General features: G+C 38.3%; 2 protein-coding genes across 2 annotated transcripts in view; one reads left to right on the top strand and one right to left on the bottom strand.

Annotated features, from left to right (window-relative positions):
* Positions 1–22,752, top strand: part of ZSWIM5 (zinc finger SWIM-type containing 5) — a 166,001-nt gene that overhangs the window by 62,025 nt on the left and 81,224 nt on the right. The window lies entirely within an intron of this gene.
* Positions 10,315–11,659, bottom strand: LOC122677274 (putative monooxygenase p33MONOX). Its single transcript, XM_043877222.1, has one exon. The coding sequence runs from the start codon at positions 11,382–11,384 to the stop codon at positions 10,527–10,529; it is 858 nt and encodes a 285-aa protein (XP_043733157.1). The 5' UTR covers positions 11,385–11,659; the 3' UTR covers positions 10,315–10,526.

The following is a 22,752-nucleotide window of genomic DNA, read 5'->3' on the forward strand; positions in this document are numbered from 1 at the left end:
TTGTCTGTAAGGTCTAGAAACATAGATACTTTTATTTTATACTTACATATGTTTTTAAGATCTAAGTACAAAGGAATTATACTCCAATTAAAGAAGATCCAAGAAGTCCTTGATGAAAGGTATATTTTCCTATGTTTTCAGACTTTATCTTTACCATATGGAATGTGTGTATGTATGTAAACAATTAGTTACAGTGTAAGTGCTGAAAAAAAACTGTATGCAAAATAATTTGGACTACGTCCACTTTTCATTCTCTACTGGATATTCACATTAGCCTATAAAGATTTCCCCGGTGGCTCAGCGATTAAGAACCTGCCTGCGATGCAGGAGACACAGAAGAAGGGAGTTCGATCCCTGGGTCAGGAAGATCCCCTGGAGGAGGGTATGGCAATCCACTCCAGTATTCTTGCTGGGAAAATCGCGTGGACAGAGGAGCTTGGTGGGCTACAGTCCATGGGGTCACACAGAGTCAGACACAGCTGAAGCAACTGAGCACACACACATCATACAAACATACTTTTATTTCTTGATTCTTAAAAAAGTTATCTTCTCTTAACTCTACTAACTTCTGTCAGCTATTGTTCTATTTCTTTCCTATGCTCTGTACTTGTTAACTCTGATTTCCCTCCTCCCATTTTCTCTTAAACCTATTTCAGCCAGTGTTGACCATCCTATTCCAATTGTATTCTCATCAGAGTCACTGATGACATCTACGTTACTAGTTGTCATTTCTCAGTCCTTGTCTAACTTGATTATCAGTAATGTTTGACTGATATCAAATATTATGATATCAAACATCATCCTTGACTGATATTCTTCACAAAGTTTCCAAGATACTCTGCTTTCTTAGTTGAAATTTCTCGTTTGTTGTTCAGTTGCTAAGTCATGTCCAACTCTTTGCCACCCCACGGATTGCAGCACTCCAGGCTTCCCTGTGCTTCACTATCTCCTGAAGTTTGCTCAAACTCATGTCCACTGAATCGGTGATGCCATCCAACCATCTCATCCTTTGTCATCCCCTTTCTTCTACCTCGTTGGTATTTCCTTCTCTGTCTCTTTTGCTTGTTCTTCTTCTCTTTTGTCCCTCAACTTTAAAAAGTGTTTTTTAAAAAATCACACTGTAAAAAACAAACTATTCTTATCTTTTGGTGTGTACAGTTCTATGAATTTTAACACATGTATCAGTTCAGTTCAGTCACTCAGTTGTGTCCGACTCTTTGCAACCCCATGTACTGCAGCACACCAGGCTTCCCTGTCCATCACCAACTCCTGGAACTTGCTCAATCTCATGTCCATTGAGTTGGCGATGCCATCCAACTACCTCATCTTCTGTTGTCCCTTTCTCCTGCCTTCAGTCTTTTCCAGCAGCAGGGTCTTTTCTGATGTGAAGAGTCAGTTCTTCACATTAGGTGGCCAATGTATTGGAGTTTTAGCTTCAGCATCAGTCATTCCAATAAATATTCAGGGCTGATTTTTTAAGGATTTACTGGTTTGATCTCCTTGCAGTGCAAAGGACTCTCAAGAGTCTTCTCCAACACCACACTTCAAAGCATCAATTCTTCAGCACTCAGTTTTCTCTGTAGTCCAACTCTCACATCCATACATGACTACTGGAAAAACCATAGCTTTGACTAGATGGACCTTTGTTGGCAAAGTAATGTTTCTGCTTTTTAATACACTGTCTAGGTTTGTCACAGCTTTTCTTCCAAGGAACAAGCATATAGATGTATACACATGTATAGATTTGTGTAATCAGTACCATAATCAGGATACAGAACAATTCTATCACCCTGAAAATATGCCTCACGTCATCTCTTTATAGTCAAACCTTTATTGCCTGGAAACCATTGCTGTTCTCCATCATTATACTTTCGTCTTTTAGAGGATGTCGTATGAATGGAACTATACAGTATGTAACTTTTCTAGGCTGGCTTCTTTTATTCAGCATAATATCTTTGATATTCCTCTAAATTATTGCATGTATCTTTTGTTTCTTCCTTCTTATTGCTGAGTAATATCGTTTGTATGGATGTACCAGAAATTGTTTATCCATTCACCTGGTATAAAGGACATTTAAATAGTTTTCCAGTTTGAGTTGTTTTGGGCAACTATGAACAGAACTGCTATAAACACTGATAATCAGGTTTTGTATAATGTAAGTTTTCATTCTCCAAGGAGAAATCCCAGGAGAGGGATTTCTGGGTTTATCAGAAACTGCCAGATGCTCTTCCAGAATGCTTGTACCATTTTGCATTCCTACCTTCAATGAATGAAAGTCCCAGTTCTGCATCCTTACCAACACTTGGTATTGTCAATTTTTAAATTTTTTCTTGTTTTGTTTTTGTTTGTTGTTTTGTCTTGTCATTATTTTAATTTTATCCATTCTCATAAGTATATATCATAAGTGTTATTGTTTTAATTTGCAGTTCTCTAAGGGCTAATGATGTTGAACATCTTTTCATGTACCTACTTGTAATTTACATGTTTTCTTTGGAGATGTGTCCAAATATTTTGCCTAGCTTTAAATTAGACTCTTTGTTTTCTTAATTTGAGTTTTGAGAGTTCACTGTGTATTCTGGATACAAGTCCTTTATTGGATATGTGCTTTGCAGATATCACCTCCCAATCTCTTGCTTGTTTTTTTCGTCCTTTTAATAGTATCTCTGGTAGAGCAAAGGTTTTTAATATTAATGAAGTCTAACTTATCAGCTTTTTCTTTTGTGGATTGTGCTTTTGCTGACATGTCTAAAAACTCCTTCATATACAGTGGCTAAGCAATAAGGTCCTACTGTAAACACAGGAATCTATATTCAATGTCCTGGGATAAACCATAATGGAAAAGAATATTAAAAAGAATGTATATATGTGTATAACTGAGTCACTTTGCTGTACAGAAGAAATTAACATAACATTGTAAATCAACTGTACTTCAGTAGAGAAATAAGTTGGGGAAAAAAAAAAAGCCTTTGCCTAACCCCAGGTCACAAAGACTTTCTGCCACTAATAAGACTTTCTCTTGTTCTAAACATTTTCTATTTTTACATTTTTCCATTCAGTCTGTGATCCATTTTGAGTTAATTCTATACAAAATATGAGATTTAGATTACTTTTTTTTATTGCATATAGATGTTCAGTGTTCAACCCTGTATGTTGAAAATACTGTCTTTTATCCACTGAATTACTTTTGAATCGTCACCAAAAATCAGTTGGTAATATTTGCATAAGTCTATTTCAAGACTCTGTTCTCTCTCATTGATTTAGGTGTCAATCCTTTTACTGTTACCACACAGTCTTTATTATTATAGCTTTATAGTAAGTCTTGAAATCAGTGTGATTCTAACTTTATTCTTATCTTTTAGAATTATTTTAAACTATTCCAGTTCCTTTTAGAATCAATATATATATTTTAAAAGTTTTTGCTGATATTTTGAGTTTTATTATATTAAGCCTATATAGCCTGTATATACAAGCCTACAATACAAGTCAAAATATCAGCAAAAGAATTTTTTTGGTGGCTCAGTGTTAAAGAGTCTGTCTTTACCACTTTAAAGTGGTAAAGAATCTGTCTTTACCAAAGCAGCATACCTGAGTTCAGTCCCTGGGTCTAGAAGATGCCCTGGAGAAGGAAATGGCAACCCACTCCAGTATTCTTGCCTGCAAAAGGAGGAGGAGGAAGACAGAGGAACCTGACAGGCTACAGACCATGGGATCACAGAGTTGACCACGACTCAGCGACTAAACAAAGAGCAGCAGCAAACCTATATATCAGTTTTGGAAAAATTGAAATCTTTACTTTGTTGCATATTTAATCTATAAACACAATATCTCTATTTATTTAGATTTTCCTGGATTTCTTCCATCATTCTTTGTAGTTTTCAGCATACAGATTCTGTAAATGTTTTGTTAGGCTTATACACCTATTTTAAAGTTATTATAATTGGATATTTTTGAACAACAACAAGGAAAATTTTCAATCTTTTGGCAAGTTTGAAATAGAAAAACAAATAGAAAAAAAAAATCAATAAAGCCAAAAGCTGGTTCTCTGGTTTTAAGGCCAAACAAAATCAGAGAAAGGAAGGAAGGATGGAAGGAAGTTCAGTCGCTCAGTCGTGTCCGACTCTTTGTGACCCCATGAACTGCAGCACGCCAGGCCTCCCTGTCCATCACTAACTCCCAGAGTCCACCCAAACCCATGTCCATTGAGTTGGTGATGCCATCTAAGCATCTCATCCTCTGTCGTCCCCTTCTCCTCCTGCCCTCAATCTTTCCCAGCATCAGAGTCTTCCAATGAGTCAGCTCTTCACATCAGGTGGCCAAAGTATTGGAGTTTCAGCTTCAATATCAGTCCTTCCAATGAACACCCAGGACTGATCTCCTTTAGGATGGACTGGTTGGATCTCCTTGCAGTCCAAGGGACTCTCAAGAGTCTTTTCCAACACCACAGTTCAAAAGCATCAATTCTTCAGTGCTCAGCTTTCTTTCTAGTCCAACTCTCACATCCATACATGACCACTGGTAAACCCATAGCCTTGACTAGATGGACCTTTGTTGGCAAAGTAATGTCTCTGCTTTTTAATAAGGTAAGAAAAAAGAAAATGACGTGATTGTTGATATAGAAACTCCCAAGGAATTTACAAAAATTTCCTTTTTTTTTCAAGTTATTAAAATTGAGTATTTTTAAAAATTTTAATTTTCATTTGTACATTCCTGGTATAAAGAAATTGATTGATTTTTATATGCTGTATCCAGGATTTTTATACCTGTATCTAAGTCCTTGCTAAATGCACTTAGTGTTAGGAATTTTTTTGTAAATTCTTTGGAAGTTTCTATATAAATAACCATGTCTTCTTTTTTCTTACCTTCCTGCCTTCCTTCCTTTCTCTGATTTTGTTTGGCCTTAGTACCAGAGAACCAGCTTTTGGCTCTACTGATTTTTCTGTGTTGTTTTTCTATTTTCAAACTTGCCAAGAGATTGGAAATTTTCTTTGCTGTTATTATTCAGTCACTAAGTTGTGTCTGACTCTTTGTGACCCCATGAACTGCAGCATGCCCTTCACTATCTCCCGAAGTTTGCTCAAACTCATGTCCAGTTAGTCAGTGATCAATGGTCTGTCTAGCCATCTCATCCTCTGCTGCCCTCTTCTCCTTTTGCCTTCAATCTTTCCCAGCATCTTCAATCTTTTCCAGTGAGTTGGCTCTTTGCGTCAAGTGGTCAAAGTATTGGAGCTTCAGTTTCAGCCTCAGTCCTTCCAATGAATACTTTAGTGTTGATGGGTTTGATCTCTTTGCTGTCCAGAGGACTCTCAAGAGTCTTCTTCAGCACCGCAATTCAGAAGCATCAATTCTTTGGCACTCAGCCTTCTTTATAGTCCAACTCTCACGTCCATACATGACTACTGGAAATTTTCCCTATCTTTCTATTATTTATTTCTAATTTAATCTATCATGATCCATTTCCCTACACACTGCCCCAGGCAACCACCAGTCTGGTATCTTTGAGTGTGGTTTCATTTAGATTCCACATATAATCATGCAGTGTTTCTTTTCCCCTCAGTTATTTGCTTAGCATAATGCCCTCAAGCTCCATCTGTATTGTCACAAATGGCAGAATTTCCTTTTTTCGCGACTGAATAATATGCCACTGTGTGTGTTGTGTGTGAGTGTGTGTGTCTCACATTTTTATCCATTCATCTATTAACAGACAGTTATGTCAGTGTGTTGGCTATTGTGAGTAGTGCTACAATAAACATTGGAGCTATCTTTGAAATAGTGGTTTCATCTATTTTGTATGTATACCCAGAAGTGGAATTGCTGAATCATAAGGGAGTTCTTTTTTTAACTTTTTGAGGAACTTCTCTACTATTTACATAGGTGGCTGTACCAACTTATAGTCCCACCAGCAGTACACAAAAATTCCTTCTCTCCATCCTCACCAGCACTTGTTATTTCCTTTCTCTTTGATAATAACCATTCTAACAGGTGGAAGTCAGATCTCATTGTGATTTTTATTTGTATTTCCCTGATGATTAGTGATACTGAGCACTATTTCATGTACCTGTTGTCCATTTGTATGTCTTCGGGAAAATGTATATTCAGAGCCCTTGCCCATTTTTAAATCGAATTGATTTGTTACTCTTGAGTTGTTTGAGTTCTTAATATATTTAGAGTATTAACCAGATATAAATAATTGCCATAATCAATTGTTTCATTATGGATTATAGAATAGTTATTTTTTCTTATTCCATCATTCCTTTTATATTTATCAGCTAGCATTCTTCAAAGAGAGTGTTTCCTCAGAAGTGCTGGATAGTTCCTACTAAAACATCATTGTTAGTGCTAATTTTTTCCTCTTAGCTGAAAAGTTCGGATAAGGACTTTTAAGTAATAAAAAGTTACCTCCAATGGTGGCAAATGAGGTTTTCCTTTTCTTTCTTTTTCCTTTTTTTTGAAGTATCTCTATGGATACATATATTTTAAAAAATATTTTACAATCACGGTCATTTTTCTTTTTGATACTCAAATTGTTATTTATTTGGCTAGTGGAAGTCCTTTCCAGCTTCTTCTTGTCTCATTTTAACATACTTTTTCTTGGAGTGCATCCTTGATTTCAGGCAATGTAGAATGGCCAATAAAAAAATTGATACCTTCCCTGCCTAGACCTGAAATTCACTGTGGAATGGTTGCTTCCAGTAGTAATTGTTTTTAGAAACAAAAATCTAGATGCTATCTGTGCCTGTTGCCACTGTGACATCATTTTTTCTAGGCCAGCCCTAAAACTGACCCTGTGTCACTGATGCTGCTTTTGGTTGGTTAAAGCAAGTCATGAGGCCTTCGCAGATCTAAAGGGAAAAAGAATTGGATGCCTCCTGATGGAGGTGTGACATAGGCACATTGCAGAAAACACATGGGAAGAATTTCTACATCTGTGGCTGGAGACAAGGGATATCTCCATTCTTTTGGTATTAGAAATAATGCTGAAATCAGTAACCTTATAGATGTTTCATATCATGGGTGTTTATGTTCAGATTTCTTCAAGAAAATTAGAGATACCAAGGGAACGTCTCATGCAAAGATGGGCACAATAAAGAACAGAAATGTGGACCTTACATAAGCAGAAGATACTAAGAAGAGGTGACAAGGATATGCAGAAGAACTATACAAAAAATATCTTCATGACCCAGCTAACTACAACGGTGTGATCACTCATCTAGAGCCAGACATCCTGGAGTCAAGTGGGCCTTAGGAAGCATCATTACGAATAAAGCTAGTGGAGGTGATGGAATTCCAACTGAGCCATTTCAAATCCTAAACAATGATCTGTTAAATGTGCTGCACTCAATATGCCAGCAAATTTGGAAAACTCAGCAGTGGCCACAGGACTGGAAAAGGTCAGTTTTCATTCCAGTCCCAAAGAAGGGCAATGTCAAAGAATGTTCAGACTACTGCACAATTGCATTCATTTCACATGCTAGCAAGGTGATGCTCAAAATCCTTCAAGATAGGCTTCAGTAGTACATGAACCGAGAACTTCCAGATATGCAAGCTGGACTTAGAAAAGGCAGAGGAACCAGAGATCAAATTGCAAACATTCATTGAATCATAGAAAAAGCAAGAGAATTCCAGAAAACCTTTTACTTCTGTTTCATTTGACTTTGCTAAAGCCTTTGACAGTGTGGATCACAACAAACTGAAAAATTCTGAAAGAGATGGGAATACCAGACCATTTTGCTTACCTCCTATGAAACCTGTATGTATGTAAAGAAGCAACAGTTAGAACTGGAAATGGAACAACAGACTGGTTCCAAATTGGAAAAGCAGTATGTCAAGGCTGTATATTGTCACCCTGCTTATTTAACTTCTATACAGAGTACATCATGAGAAATGCTGGACTGGATGAAGCACAAGCTGGAATCCAGATTGCCGGGAGAAATATCAATAACCTCATATATGCAGATGACACTACTCTTATGGCAGAAAGTGAAGAGCAACTAAAGAGCCTCTTGATGAAGGTGAAGAGGAGAATGAAAAAAGCTGGCTTAAAACTCAACATTCAGAAAACAAAGATCATGGAAGCTGGTCCCATCACTTCATGGCTAATAGTTGGGGAAACATTGGAAACAGTGACAGACTTTATTTTCTTGGGGTCCAAAATCACTGCAGATGGTGATTGCAGCCATGATATTAAAAGACACTTGCTCCTTGGAAGAAAAGCTATGACCAACCTAGACAGCATATTAAAAAGCAGAGACATTACTTTGCCGACAAAGATCTTAATAGTCAAAGCTGTGGTTTTCATTAGTCATGTATAGATGTGACAGTTGGACCATAATGAAGTCTGAGTGCTGAAGAATTGATGCTTTCAAACTGTGGTGCTGGAGAAGACCCTTGAGAGTCCCTTGGACTGCAAGGAGATCAAACCCGTCAATCCTAAAGGAAATCAGTCCTGAATATTCATTGGAAGGACTGATGCTGAAGGTGAAGCTCCACCTGATGTGACGAGCCAACTCATTAGAAAAGACCCTGATGCTGGGAAAGATTGAGGGCAGAAGAAGAAGAGGGCATCAGAGGATGAGATGGCTGTATCGCATTACTGATGCAATGAAAATGAACTTGGCAAACTTAGGAAGATGGTGAGGGACAGAGAGGCCTGCCGTGCCGCAGTCCATGGGGCCACAAAGAGTTGAACACGACTGGGCAACTGAACAACAACAACAAAAAAAAAACTAGTACAGGAATGCTCATAGCAGTTTTTTCATGTTTGCCAAATTTTGGAAGTCACCAAGATGTTCTTCAGAGGTGAGTGGATAAATAAACTTTGGTACATCTCAACATTGGAATATTATTCAGCATAAAAATGAAATGAACTATCAAGCCATGAAAAGGCTTGGAGGAACCTTAAAGCAGAGTAATGTCTCTGCTTTTCAGCACGCTGTCTAGGTTTGTTACAGCTTTCCTGCCAAGAAGCAAATGTCTTCTGATTTCATGGCTGCAGTCACCATATGCAGTGATTTTAGAGCTCAAGAAGAGGAAATCTGTCACTACGTCCATCTTTCTCCCCCTTTGAAAGTGAAAATGAAAGTCGCTCAGTCATGTCCAGCTCTTTGTGACCCATGGACTACATACAGTCCTTGGAATTCTCCAGGCCATAATACTGGAGTGTGTAGCCTTTCCCTTCTCCAGGGGATCTTCCCAACCCAGGGATTGAACCCAGGTCTCCTGCGTTGCAGGCAGATTCTTTACCAGCTGAGCCACAGGGAAGCCACCTCCCCCTCTACTTGCTGTGATATAATAGGGCCAGATGCCATGATCTTCATTTTTTTAATATTTAGTTTTTGTTTTTTTTTTTTTAAAGTAGTAAGGATTTTTATTGTCAAAACAAGTAAGAGATACAAGCGTAACAGAAGACACAAATAAATTAATTCTGATCATTTGAGACTCCAGGGTGCCTCTGGGGGAAGGTCAGCTCGGCTCCTTGAGTAGACACAATAACGTCCAAAGCAAAAGACAGCAGGAATGGGAGACAGCGTTCAAGACAGTGGTTGTACATGTACACGGTGAAGAGAAATGAAAAAGTGGCTTCCCCAGTTCCTTTCCTCAGTGAGGTACATGTTTACAAAGGTATGAGGCTCATTTGAGGGGAAAATGATTGCATACAGAAATTTTTTAATTCTTCTACCTCCCAGGAAAAAAATTTTCAAGCCCTAGCCTGAACAAGAAAATCAAAATAGAGTGACACTAGTTTCATATGAACCTCAAGACTATATCCAAACCCCAGTTGCCACCTCTTTTTTTAAAGTTTAACATCCATTTATCTATAGCAAGCCAGTAGACTGAATTTTCTCCTTAGGAAGTTTTCAACCAAATGGAAGTTAAATTAATCTCACTGTAAAGTGCAACAAAGGATATGTTAAGACTAGTGTTTGTTCTGTGACACGCAGAAGAGAAGCACCCCTCCCGCAGCACGGGCCCCAGAGGTCCCAGAGGAAGGGCTGGCTGCGGGACTCAGGGGCCCGTGAGGTCCCCCAGAACTCGAGGAGGCTGCTGCCAGCACAAACGGGGGGTCCCTGCCGGGCTGGCTCCTAGCTGCACCCACATCTCCAGCAGGTCTAGGGTTCCCTAACAGCAGACCGGAGCACCCAGCGCCAGCACGGCCGCGAGGGCCGAAGCCGCCTGCACTAGTCCGTGGACGTCCCTACGCCGTGTTCTGTCCATGCGCACCTGGACAGTGCTGAAGGAATCCTGAAGCCTTGGTTCTGGAACATCGAAGACAGTCACCTAGTAAGCGGTGGCCCAAGTTCTAGGGATCCTCATACATCACTGCTCAAGTTTAGTCTAAAGCTAGAGCAATACAAAAATGGCTTTTCCACACAAGGACAAGCTTTGCACTAATGTTTCGCAAAAACCAATTATGTCTCCGCCTAGCCTCAGTTTGATTTTCACAAAGACAAAACTTTTCCTATGTCAGAGCCACGGTAAAGGGAGCTGGGCTCGACACCCTCGATGCAGCGTCCCCGGGACAGAAAGCTCTAGAAGCCAGTGGGTGTGAGAACATTCAGGTCGCGGGGCTTGAGGCTGTGGGCCCGTGGCAGCTGTCTCGTCCCTTCCGTCACTGGGATGTCCATCTTGGGCGGCTTGGACGCTGCTGGCTCCTCCCCGCTTCGGGCGGCTTGTGCGCGCATCACTTCCATTGGAGAAGGCTTCTGAGCTCCTCGGTAGGCCTGGATGGCAAAGCCTCCTGACTCAGACTTCTGGAGCGGTCTTGGTCCAGAGAGGCTCCATTTATCGGTCGAGCTTCTGTCTTTATCCCCGCTTCCAGAATCCATGGTGCTAAGACTGGGGCCAGGTAAGGCTGTGGAAGGACCAGAAGTGAACCAGCCTCTGGTCTTCTGCTTAGGAGAGGCCTGGGGACTGCTGCTCGGGGTGGACTGCGTGGAGGCTGGCTGCCTCTCCTCTCTTGCTGTCTCTCCACTCTGGAGCTTTAGTTTGTGGAGTGCTTCTGCCACTCGAAGGTACTTGGTCTCCTCAGTGGTGAGGCCCTTGTGAGGGGTGTAGCCAGCATCTCGCAGCCCTGCCTGTTGCTCAAAACGCTGAATGCTCTCCTGGGTCTGTTTTGTGATCAAAGAGCTCATGATGACGTGGGTAGCTTTGGCCTTCACCACAGGGGCCTTCTCACTGTCGCTGGCTGATGGCGGGGCCGGGGCTCGCGCGGAGACGCAGGGCTCTCCCTCCTCCACCTTGGCGAGGTGCTGATACTTGCGCTCTGGAATCACTGGCTTCCAGGGGATGCTGCCCATGTCCGATGGAGGAGGAGTCATGGGCGTAGGGTCCTCGAGGGCATCATCATAGCTGAATGCCCGGCGGTACATCCCGATGGGCAGGGACATCTTGCCTAGAGGCCCACTAGGCTCAAGAGCAGAGAGAGGATGTGACGATTAGGCCGACAGACAGGTATCAGTGAGGAACATTGTCCAGCTGCTGCAAATTAGCAAAACTGCTCAGGACGAGTCCATCCATTCCAGAGGTTCTTTCCATCCGCCGCCGCGGAGCTGCCTGCGGCCCGAGCTCCGGGACTAAAGAGGCTCCAAAGACCCACGTCTCTCGAAAGGTTGTTGTGCAGTCCGGATCCAAGCCATGGTGTGAGCGGCGCTGTGCCTGAAGCGACACAGAACCTAATATTTAGTTTTAAGCTGGCTCTTTCACTTTCCTCCTTCACCCTCGTCAAGAGTCTGAAGTATATGAGGCATACTGTATTTTAATTTTAAGCAAATGTAGTGCACCAAATTCAACACAAATTAGCAAAAAAGTCAGTATAGTAGAGGTTAGTCATTGTTGGCTCAAAAAATATCCATTAAAATGAGAGTAACTGGAAAAGAATTTGAAAAAGAATATATATATTATTTTATATATACATCAGTTTTATATATAAAACTGAACCAATTTGCTATACAGCAGAAATTAACACAATATTGTAAGTCAACTATACTTGATTTTAAATTTAAAAAATTTTTTTAAATAAATTTTAAAAAAGAGAAAAATGAGAGTAATGAGACTTTTTAGTATAAAGACGATGTGTTTCATACATGTAATTTCATACATTATGAGTTTCATAATGTAATTATACATTCATGGAATGATCATTCAGTGTATGGATTATCCAGGTAATTTGTTTCTAATTTCCTTTCACCTCCCTTCTGTTGATTACTCTTTTCTTATTTTATACCTCCAAAAGAGTTGGGCAGGAAAAGGGACTAGATGAAAATTTTAAAAATAGCATTTTTTTCTGGTTAGCAATTGTATTCAGAAGTAAGAATATTGAAACTAATGACAAACTAATTTTAAAAATTGCTAGTGGTTTTCAGTATTTGCTGCTTTAATACTCAATGCCTAGATTGTTTCTTATTATAGAAAGAGGAAATTGGCATTTCACGTTAGTAAAGGAAGACATCAATGATATTCATTATATATCCTTTATTTTTATAGTTAGAAAATACCAAGGTCATACTGTTCTGAAATTAAAATGGCATGGATTTAAGCAGTTATGAATAACATGATAACTGTTTTTACATATTGCCAATAAATGGAATTTTTATTTTCCTTTTCACCCTCTCTGTGTACTACTTTAGTTGAAGGTATTGGTAAAAGGTTTCTCTTATTCCTCTATTATCTGCCTAGGAGTTTTACATAAACCTATTTGATAGAGTATTTCATTTGATAGTATCTTACTATCAAAGGAGAAACTCAGAAAAGCACTAATGTCATAATGAAGCTTTGCCCACCTCGATGAAACAGTTTATATTGTATAGATAATTTGTTTTGCCTTCTGCTAATACTGTTACCGCTTAAAATGTTCTTCCTTTAAAAATGTGGCTAGTTTCAAACTTATTAAAAGTAGATCTTTAAAAATGCTAACATTTACTTAGAAATTTTTCTTATAGAGTGTTTGAACTTTAGAAGTAAGATCCCAATAGAGCATTTAAAGAAATACTAACTGAACTTCCCTCTGTATATTATTCATGTAAAACATGGCTCTGTAGACCCTTATATTATAACCTCTGTCATAACTTTCATATATTTTTGTTTTATTACTGTTATTTTTATTGAATTATAGTTGATTTGCAATGTTGTGGTAGTTTCAGGAATACAGCAAAGTGATTCAGTGTCATATATGTACACATATATATATATGTGTGTGTGCATGCTAAGTTGCTTCAGTCATGTCTGACTTGGGGGGAAGCTGTGCCAGGAGTTAGGGGTAGAAGAAGGCACTGTGTGTGAGCTCAGTCTCTCAGTCGTGTCCGACTCTGCAACCCCATGGACTATAGCCCACCAGGGTCCTCGGTCCATGGAATTTTCCAGGCAAGAACACTGGAGTGGGTTGCCAGTTTCCTTCTCCTGGGGATCTTCCTGACCCATGGATCAAGCCCGCGTCTCTGGTGTCTCCTGCATTGGCAGATGGATTCTTCACCACCGTGCTATGTGGGAGGCCCAGAAGAAGGCAGATTTATGAAGTATGATATACCTGTGAGCCATCAAAGTGATGACATCAAGTAGGCAGTTAACTATAAGGATTTCAAGTTTAGGAAAGTGTCCTAAATTATAAATGTAAATAACTATTGTGGAATAGTCAGTATAAACCTAGGGCTTCTATTTAAAACATAAAATTCAGAGCACAGTTGAATAAAACATCTCAACATACACTTCATCATCAGAAAACTTTCACTCTTGTGATTTAACCTTGGCTTTACTCTGGTTTAATAAGAAGTCTTACTTTTCTTCTCACTCACAGGGATGAAGAGCTAAGAAAAAGTACTGCTCTTAGTTGTTATACTACAGGGTACCCCTAGAGGCTGTTTCTTTTCTGCTACCCTAACTCAGGTTTTGCTTGCTTCCCCTCATCTTTCAGCATCCTGCTCGTTTCCATTTTGAACCAAAAAGAAAGGAAATGATTTTGCTTACATAGGCACTGTTTTCCTGAGATTACCCTTTGCCACTTTTTTCCAGTCTCGAATTCTCTTTTGAATTCTTCTCTGCCGCTTCCTGTCCTTTGAAGGCTGGAACTGTTATAAAAGCTAATTGGCATCAAACACAAAAGATTATTCATTAACTTTTGTCTAAGACCTACAGCTCCTTCCAAGCCTGATTCTAATTTTTTTAAAGGACCCATTTCTTTCTTTTCTTATGAACAGACATTTTAGAATATGTTTGAACAGAACATGCACAATTTTTAAACAACTGCTTTATATGCCGTATTTGGTTTGAAAGTTATTTTCCCATAGAAACAATATTATAAATGGTGGTTTGGTTTCCCCAGCCAACTCCAAAGACTTTTAAACTTGTGTCACAGTGGTATTTAATCTATAATTGATAATAGGTATATCCTTGTTTCTTGGGCACAGTGACACATTTCCCATAAATTATTCTAGTACTGCATAGAGACAAGGACTGTACCTACAGGACCTAATTTAACTTCGTACACTAGCGGCATAGAATCATAGATGGTATGAGCTAGAGGGGACTATAACACAGTCTCAACTATTTATTTTATGAGGAAGAAAACTAAGAGTCAGGAAAACTAAATGATTTTTCCTCAGTGGCATCTTCTTATTTTACATCACTGAAACTTGCGTGTGTTGATTCCTTTGTTAGAATTCCATATAAACTCCTTAATATCCATCAAAACTCAGTTCTGTGGAACTTACTGCATCAACCTTTGTCTCCTTGGATATAGTAGGTCACTCGTCTCTGTGTTAGTGCCATACATTGTATATAGTTCTTGTAGCACTTGTTAGCTGCAAGTTGTGTGACCTTGTATAACTCACCAAATATCTTTACACTTCAGTTTGTTCATCCATAAAATAATTATAACCATAATACCTCATAGGATTGATATGAAAACAAAATGAGTTAGTGTATGTAAACAGCTTATGACAGTGTCTGGTGCATAGTAAATGGATGTAGCTGTTATCATAATGCATTGTGATTTTTTAATGAGAATACTTGTCTTACCTACTGAACTCATCAGTTCTTTCTCAAAGTCAGAAATATTATATATTACTCAATTTGTAAGCGTTATATAAGTTTTTATTTTGTGATGATTGTAAATTGTCATACACTTGTAAAAAATAATACAGAGAAATCTCTGTGTCCTTTACCTAATTTCCCCCAGTAGTAAACCTTGCAAAACAATACTACAATATCACAACCAGGAGATTGATATTGATACAGTCAAAATTCAAAGCATTTCTATTACCACAAGGATCTCACGTATTGTCCTTTTATAGCCACACATTTCTTTCCAATATCCCTCTCCAAGCAACATCCTTAATCCCTGGCAACCACTGATCTGTTCTCTGTTCCTTTAATTTTATTATTTTAGGAATGTTATAGAAAAGGAATAACACAATATATAACTCAGCATAATTTCCTCAACATAATTCTATGAAAATTCATCAAAGTAGTTGCATGTGTTGTTTCTAAAATTATTGTTGCATTGTGTTCCACAGTATGGATATGCATGCCAAACATGGCATGGATGCTACATGGTATGGATAAATATACTTAAGTTTAACTCTCCATTGAAAGACATCTAAATTATTTTCGGTTCCTAGCTATTATGAATAAAGCTTCTTTGAACATCATGTACAGGTTTTTGTGTAAACATAAGTTTTTTTTTCATTTAATTCATTCATCTTTTATTTCTCTTTTAGCAAACATCAGATAATATGAACAAAATTGTATTGTTCACTATAGTTATGCACATTCTTTCTTGCTTTATGTGTTATAAACCTACTTAAGCAGATAAAATTCACTGAAGAAATTAGACATATACCAGAATTCTGACATATACTTTTCTAAGTTAGGACAAAAGAAAGCTTATCAAATTTCCCTAAGAGATCAGCATTATACAACAAAATAAATTAGTATATGCTGCTTTTAAGTTAACATCTGCCATTTTTCAGACTTTAATTTTAGGTTACAGCTAAAATAATTTTTATCTCAAGTTTTATGACAAAAGAACAAAAGCTGAAACATGCAAATCCTATTCAGAACTGTATTGGCCATTTAAAAAATAAAAAATAATAAAAATAAAAAATACGATCAAGAAAATGCTTCCCTTGTGGCTCAGTCAGTAAAGAGTCTACCTGCAATGCAGGAGACCTGGGTTCGATTCCTGGATCAGGAAGATCCCCTGGAGAAGGAATGGCAACCCACTCCAGTATTCTTGCTTGGAGAATCCCATGGACAGAGGAGCCTGGCAGGTTACAGTCTATGGGGTCGCAAGAGTTGGACACAACTGAGCGACTAAGCACACACACAGCACACAAGAAAATGCTACTCATTCTGCTATAAAAAATTAGCTACCAATAAGTTATTTTAGAATATTTTAAATATAGATGGAATTTACAATAAGTAGATTTCACTGTATCTTGTTTTATTGTTTAATGCTTCTCTTTTAATTTTAAAGTAACAGAACTCCCCCCAAAAACATCCAAATGTAGGATTACAAAACCAGCAGCCTTCAGAATATATTTTGTTTAGCAGGCAGAATGGTTCTTAATCTTTGGAAGTGTAGTACCTTCATACAGTACTTATTTTCCTCAAGATGACCACAACAATTCCCCACACTGGCGCCTGCTGAGCATGTAATACTAATACCCTGTTTTTTATATTATAAAACCCAGTTGTTACTGTTGTTGTTTAGTCACTCAGTTGTGTCTGACTCTTTGTGACACCATGGACAATAGCCCACCAGGCTCCTCTGTCCATAGAATTTTCCAGTCAAGATTACTGGAGAACATAAGCTTTTATTTCCCTAGGATAAATGCCTAGGACTTCAATTGCTGGATCAGGCTTGATATGGTGGTTGCATGTTTAGTTTTTAGAGAAACTACCAAGCTATTTTCTAGCATGCTGTACGATTTTGCAGTCCCACAAACAACTTAATTGGTGATCTATTTTCTCCACATCCTCACCAGCATTTGGTGATGTTGCTAATTTTTTTTTATCCAGTTTGATGAAGTATATAGACTCATTGCATTTTTCATTTGCATTTCTCTCATAGCATATGATGTTGAACATCTTTTCATGTGCTTATTTGTCCTTTTTGGTGAAATATCTGTTCATGTCTTTTTCCCATTTGTTATTTGGATTTTTTTAACAGTTGAGTTTTAAGAATTCTTTAAAACTATACTCTAAATACTAGTCCTGTTTTGGCTATATCATTTGCAATATTTTCTCCTAATCTGTAGCTTGTCTTTTTATCCTATTAATAAGTCCTTTCATAGAGCAAATGTTATAATTTTGATTAAGTCCAGTTTACAGTTTTTTGTTTTATGGATTATCCTAAGAACTCTTTGCCTAGCTATCAATCCTGAAGATTTTTTTTTTAAACATTTTATAGTTTTGCATTCTGCATTTAAGTTTAGGATCCATTTTGCCATTTTGAATTAATTTTTAATGTGTGAGGTTTAAGTTTATTATTATTTTTTGGCTGTGGATATCCAAATGTATTTTTTTTTGTTAAAAAGACTTTCTTTTGTGAAAAATATGATCAGAGCAGTATTGAAGAAAGCAAGGTTAATATACAGAAGTCAGTTTCTTTCCTCTAGACCAGCAATGAGTAATTAGATTAAAATGAAAAATAAAACACTGTTTACATCAGACAAGAAGGAAGGAAAGAAAGACAGACAGACTTAGGCATAAATCTAAGAAAATATGTATAAGAACTACATGAGGAAAATTACAAAACTCTAAAGAAGGAAATAAAAGAAGAACTAAATAAATGAAGAGATATTTCATGTTCATGGATAAGAAAACTCTAACTATAGTTAGGGCTTCCCTAGTGGTACAAAGGAGCCTGGCAGGCTACAGTCCATGGGGTCACAAAGAGTCAGACACAATTGAGTGACTAACACATGCACACACACCCACACAAATATAGTTAAGACTCAGTATAGTTAAGATCTTTGTCTAGATTCAGCACAATCCCAGTCAAAATACCAGCAAATTGCTTTGTGGATATTGACAAACTGTTTCTAAAATTTATGTGGAAAGGCAAAAGATCCAGAAGTCTTTTTGAGGTTGAACAAAGCTAAAGAACTCACAGTACCTGACTTTTGAGATATACTATAAAGCTATAGTAATCAAGACAGTTTTGTTTTGGCAAAAGAATAGACAGATCAGTGGGACATAATAGGGAACTCAAAAGTACACATTTTTATGATAGAAATATACGCGACTGAACTTTGACAAAAGAGCAAATTTTGACAAACTTTGACAAAAGAGCAAATTTCACAATTTGTATGGAAATACAAAAAACCTTGAATAGCCAAAGTAATCTTGAGAAAGAAGAATGGAACTGGAGGAATCAACCTGCCTGACTTCAGGCTCTACTACAAAGCCACAGTATCAAGACAGTATGGTACTGGCACAAAGACAGAAATATAGATCAATGGAACAGAATAGAAAGCCCAGAGATAAATCTACGCACCTATGGACACCTTATCTTCGACAAAGGAGGCAAGAATATACAATGGAAAAAAGACAACCTCTTTAACAAGTGGTGCTGGGAAAACTGGTCAACCACTTGTAAAAGAATGAAACTAGAACACTTTCTAACACCATACACAAAAATAAACTCAAAATGGATTAGAGATCTAAATGTAAGACCAGAAACTATAAAACTTCTAGAGGAGAACATAGGCAAAACACTCTCCGACATAAATCACAGCAGGATCCTCTATGACCCACCTCCCAGAATATTGGAAATAAAAGCAAAAATAAACAAATGGGACCTAATTAAATTTAAAAGCTTTTGCACAACAAAGGAAACTATAAGCAAGGTGAAAAGACAGCCCTCCGATTGGGAGAAAATAATAGCAAACAAAGCAACAGACAAAGGATTAATCTCAAAAATATACAAGCAACTCCTGCAGCTCAATTCCAGAAAAATAAATGACCCAATCAAAAAATGGGCCAAAGAACTAAACAGACATTTCTCCAAAGAAGACATACAGATGGCTAACAAACACATGAAAAGATGCTCAACATCACTCATTATCAGAGAAATGCAAATCAAAACCACAATGAGGTACCACTACACGCCAGTCAGGATGGCTGCTATCAAAAAGTCTACAAACAATAAATGCTGGAGAGGGTGCAGAGAAAAGGGAACCCTCTTACACTGTTGGTGGGAATGCAAACTAGTAAAGCCGCTATGGAGAACAGTGTGGAAATTCCTGAAAAAACTGGAAATAGAACTGCCATATGACCCAGCAATCCCACTCCTGGGCATACACACCGAGGAAACCAGATCTGAAAGAGACACGTGCACCCCAATGTTCATCGCAGCACTGTTTATAATAACCAGGACATGGAAGCAACCTAGATGCCCATCAGCAGATGAATGGATAAGGAAGCTGTGGTACATATACACCATGGAATATTACTCAGTCATTAAAAAGAATTCATTTGAATTAGTTCTAATGAGATGGATGAAACTGGAGCCCATTATACAGAGTGAAGTAAGCCAGAAAGATAAAGACCAATATAGTATCCTAATACATATATATGGAATTTAAAAAGATGGTAACAATAATCCTATATACAAAACAGAAAAAGAGACACAGATGTACAGAACAGACTTTTAGACTCTGTGGGAGAAGGCGAGGGTGGGATGTTCAGAGAGAACAGCATTGAAACAAGTATACTATCAACGGTGAAACAGATCACCAGCCCAGGTTGGATGCATGAGACAAGTGCTCAGGGCTGGTGCACTGGGAAGACCTAGAGGGATGGGATGGAGAGGGAGGTGGGAGGGGGGATCAGGATGGGGAATACATGTAAATCCATGGCTGATTCATGGCAATGTATGGCAAAAACCACTACAATATTGTAAAGTAATTAGCCTCCAACTAATAAAAATAAGTGGAAAAAAAAAGAATTTAAATTTATTAAATTTATTTTATTATATTATTAATTATAATAAATTCTATTTGAGAATTTAAATTTAAAGAATCTATAGATTTTATATTTAAAGAATTCTTTAAAGAATCCGCCTACAATGAGAGAGACCTGGGTCCGATCTCTGGGTTGGGAAGATCCCCTGGAGAAGGGAAACGCTATCCACTCCAGTATTCTGGCCTGGAGAATTCCATGAGCTGTATAGTCCATGGGATCGCAAAGAGCTGGACACAACTGAACGATTTTCACTTCATCAGTTATCCAAAAAACACAATGAATTCGTAAACACCAGCCATAAAAATCCAGACAACCCAATTTAAAAATGGGCAAAAGATCTGAACAGACACCTCATCAAAGAAGATATACAGATGGTAAATAAGCATATGAAAATATGCTCAACATTGTATGTCATTAGGGAATTGTAAATTAAAACAACAGGTTACTACTACATACATGTTAGAATAGGCCTTCCCTGGAGGGTCAGATGGTAAGGAATCTGCCTGCAATGCAGGAGACCCATGTTTGATCCCAGGGTTGGGAAGATCCCCTGGAGAAGGAAATGGCAACCCACTCCAGTATTCTTACCTTGAGAATCCCATGGACAGCAGAACCCAGTACGTGGAGTTGCAAAAAATCAGACACGACTGAGCAACTAACACATAGAAGAATGACTAAAATCCTAAACACTGACAACACCAAATACTGACTAGCATGTGGAGCAACAGGAACTCTCATTCATTGCCTGTAGGAATGCAGTTCCAACAACTTTGGAAAATTTTGTACATAGCAAAACATAGTTTTACCATACAATCCAGCAATTGTTTTCCTAGGTATTTACTCAAATGAATTGAAAACTTATTCCACATAAAAACTAGTACTGCAGATGGTGACTGCAAATTGTGACAGTAGCCATGAAATGAGAAGACATTTGCTTCTTGGCAGGAAAGCTATGACAAACCTGGACAGGGTGTTGAAAAGCAGAGATATTACTTTGCCAACAAAGGTCAATATAGTTAAGGCCATGGTCTTCCCAGTGGTCACGTACAGTTGTGAGAGCTGGACTGTAAAGAAGGTAGAACGCCCTCGAAGAACTGATGCCTTCGAACTGTGGTGCTAGAGAAAACTTCTTAGAGTCTCTTGGACAGCAAAGAGATCAAACCAGCCAATCTTAAGGGAAATCAACACTGAATATTCGTTGGAAGGACTGATACTGAAGCTGAAACTCCAGTATTTTGGTCTTCTGATGTGAACAACTGACTCATTGGAAAAGTCCCTGCTGCTGGGAAAGATTGAGGGCAAAAGGAGAAGAGGGCTTCAGTGGATGAGATGGCTGGATGGCATCATTGATGTAGTGCACATGAACTTGGGCAAACTTCAGGAGATGGTGAGGGACAGAGGGGCCTAGCGTGCTGCAGTCCATGGGGTTGCAAAGAATCAAACATGACTGGGTAACTGAACAACAACAACAAAAACTAGTACAGGAATGCTCATAGCAGTTTTTTTTTCATAGTTGCCAAATTTTGGAAGCAACCAACATGTTCTTCAGAAGGTGAGTGGATAAATACACTTTGGTACATTCATACATTGGAATATTATTCAGCAGAAAAATGAAATGAGCTATCAAGCCATGAAAAAGCTTGGAGAAACCTTAAATGCTTATTAAGTGAAAAGGCCAGTCTGAAAAGTCTGTAAACCATATGATTCCAAATACGTGACATTTTGGAAAGGCAAACCTATAGAGATACTAAAAAAAAAAGAAAGAAAATCAGTGGTTGTCAGGGGTTTGGGGAGTGGCGGTGATTGGAAAGGAAAGGGTAAATTACTGGAGCACAGGGTATATTTAGGGCTGTGAAACTACTCTTTATGATACTGTGATGATAGGTACATGACATTATGCATTTGTCAAACTGACAGACCTATACATCTCAAAGAGTGAACCTTAATGTAAATTGTAAATTTTAAAACAGACAAATAAATATCAGTTGGTAATATTTCTGTGAGTCTGTTTCTGGGTTCTCTATACTGTTCTGTTGAGCTATGTATTTCTCTCTCTAATACCACTCAGTCTTGATTTATTATGGCTTTGTAACAAGTCTTAAAATAGGGTAGATTGTTTCTTTCTATTTTATTCTTCTCTTAAAAATTTGTTTTAGCTATTCTAGTTACTTTGCCTTTACATTAAAAGTTTAGAATAATCTTGTCTTTATCCATAAAAAAATCTTGCTGGGATTTTGATAGTAATTACATTAATTGCACTTGGGAGGAATTAAAATCTTTACAATATTGAGTCTTCCAAACTGTGAACATGAAATTTCTCTCCATTTGTTTAGGTCTTTAAAAAATATATACGTATTTATTTTTGGCTGGGTCTTCGTTGCTGTGCAGGATTTTCTCTAGTTGTGGCAAGTAGGGGCTGCTCTAGTCGTGGCGTGCAGGTTTCTCACTGCCGTGGCTTCTCTTTTTGTGGCGCATGGACTCTCGTGTGCACAGACTTCAGTAGTTGTGGTGCCTGGGCTCTGAAGCACAGGCTCAGTAGTAGTGGAGCACAGGCTTAGTTGCTCTGCAGCATGTGAAATCTTCCTGGATCAGGGATTCAACTCATGTCTCCTGCATTGGCAGGCAGATTCTGGACCACTGAGCCACTAGGGAAGCCCCTCTTTAGATCTTTTGTGTTTTCTTTCATCAGTGTCTTGTAGTATTCAGCATACAAGTCCTGCACATGTTTTATTAGATTTACCCCTAAGTATGTCTTCCCTTTTTTTCTTTCTTTGTTCCCCTGTCTCTCTTTCT

Source organism: Cervus elaphus, chromosome 20 (assembly GCF_910594005.1).
Source record: "Cervus elaphus chromosome 20, mCerEla1.1, whole genome shotgun sequence".
Lineage (NCBI taxonomy): Eukaryota > Metazoa > Chordata > Mammalia > Artiodactyla > Cervidae > Cervus > Cervus elaphus.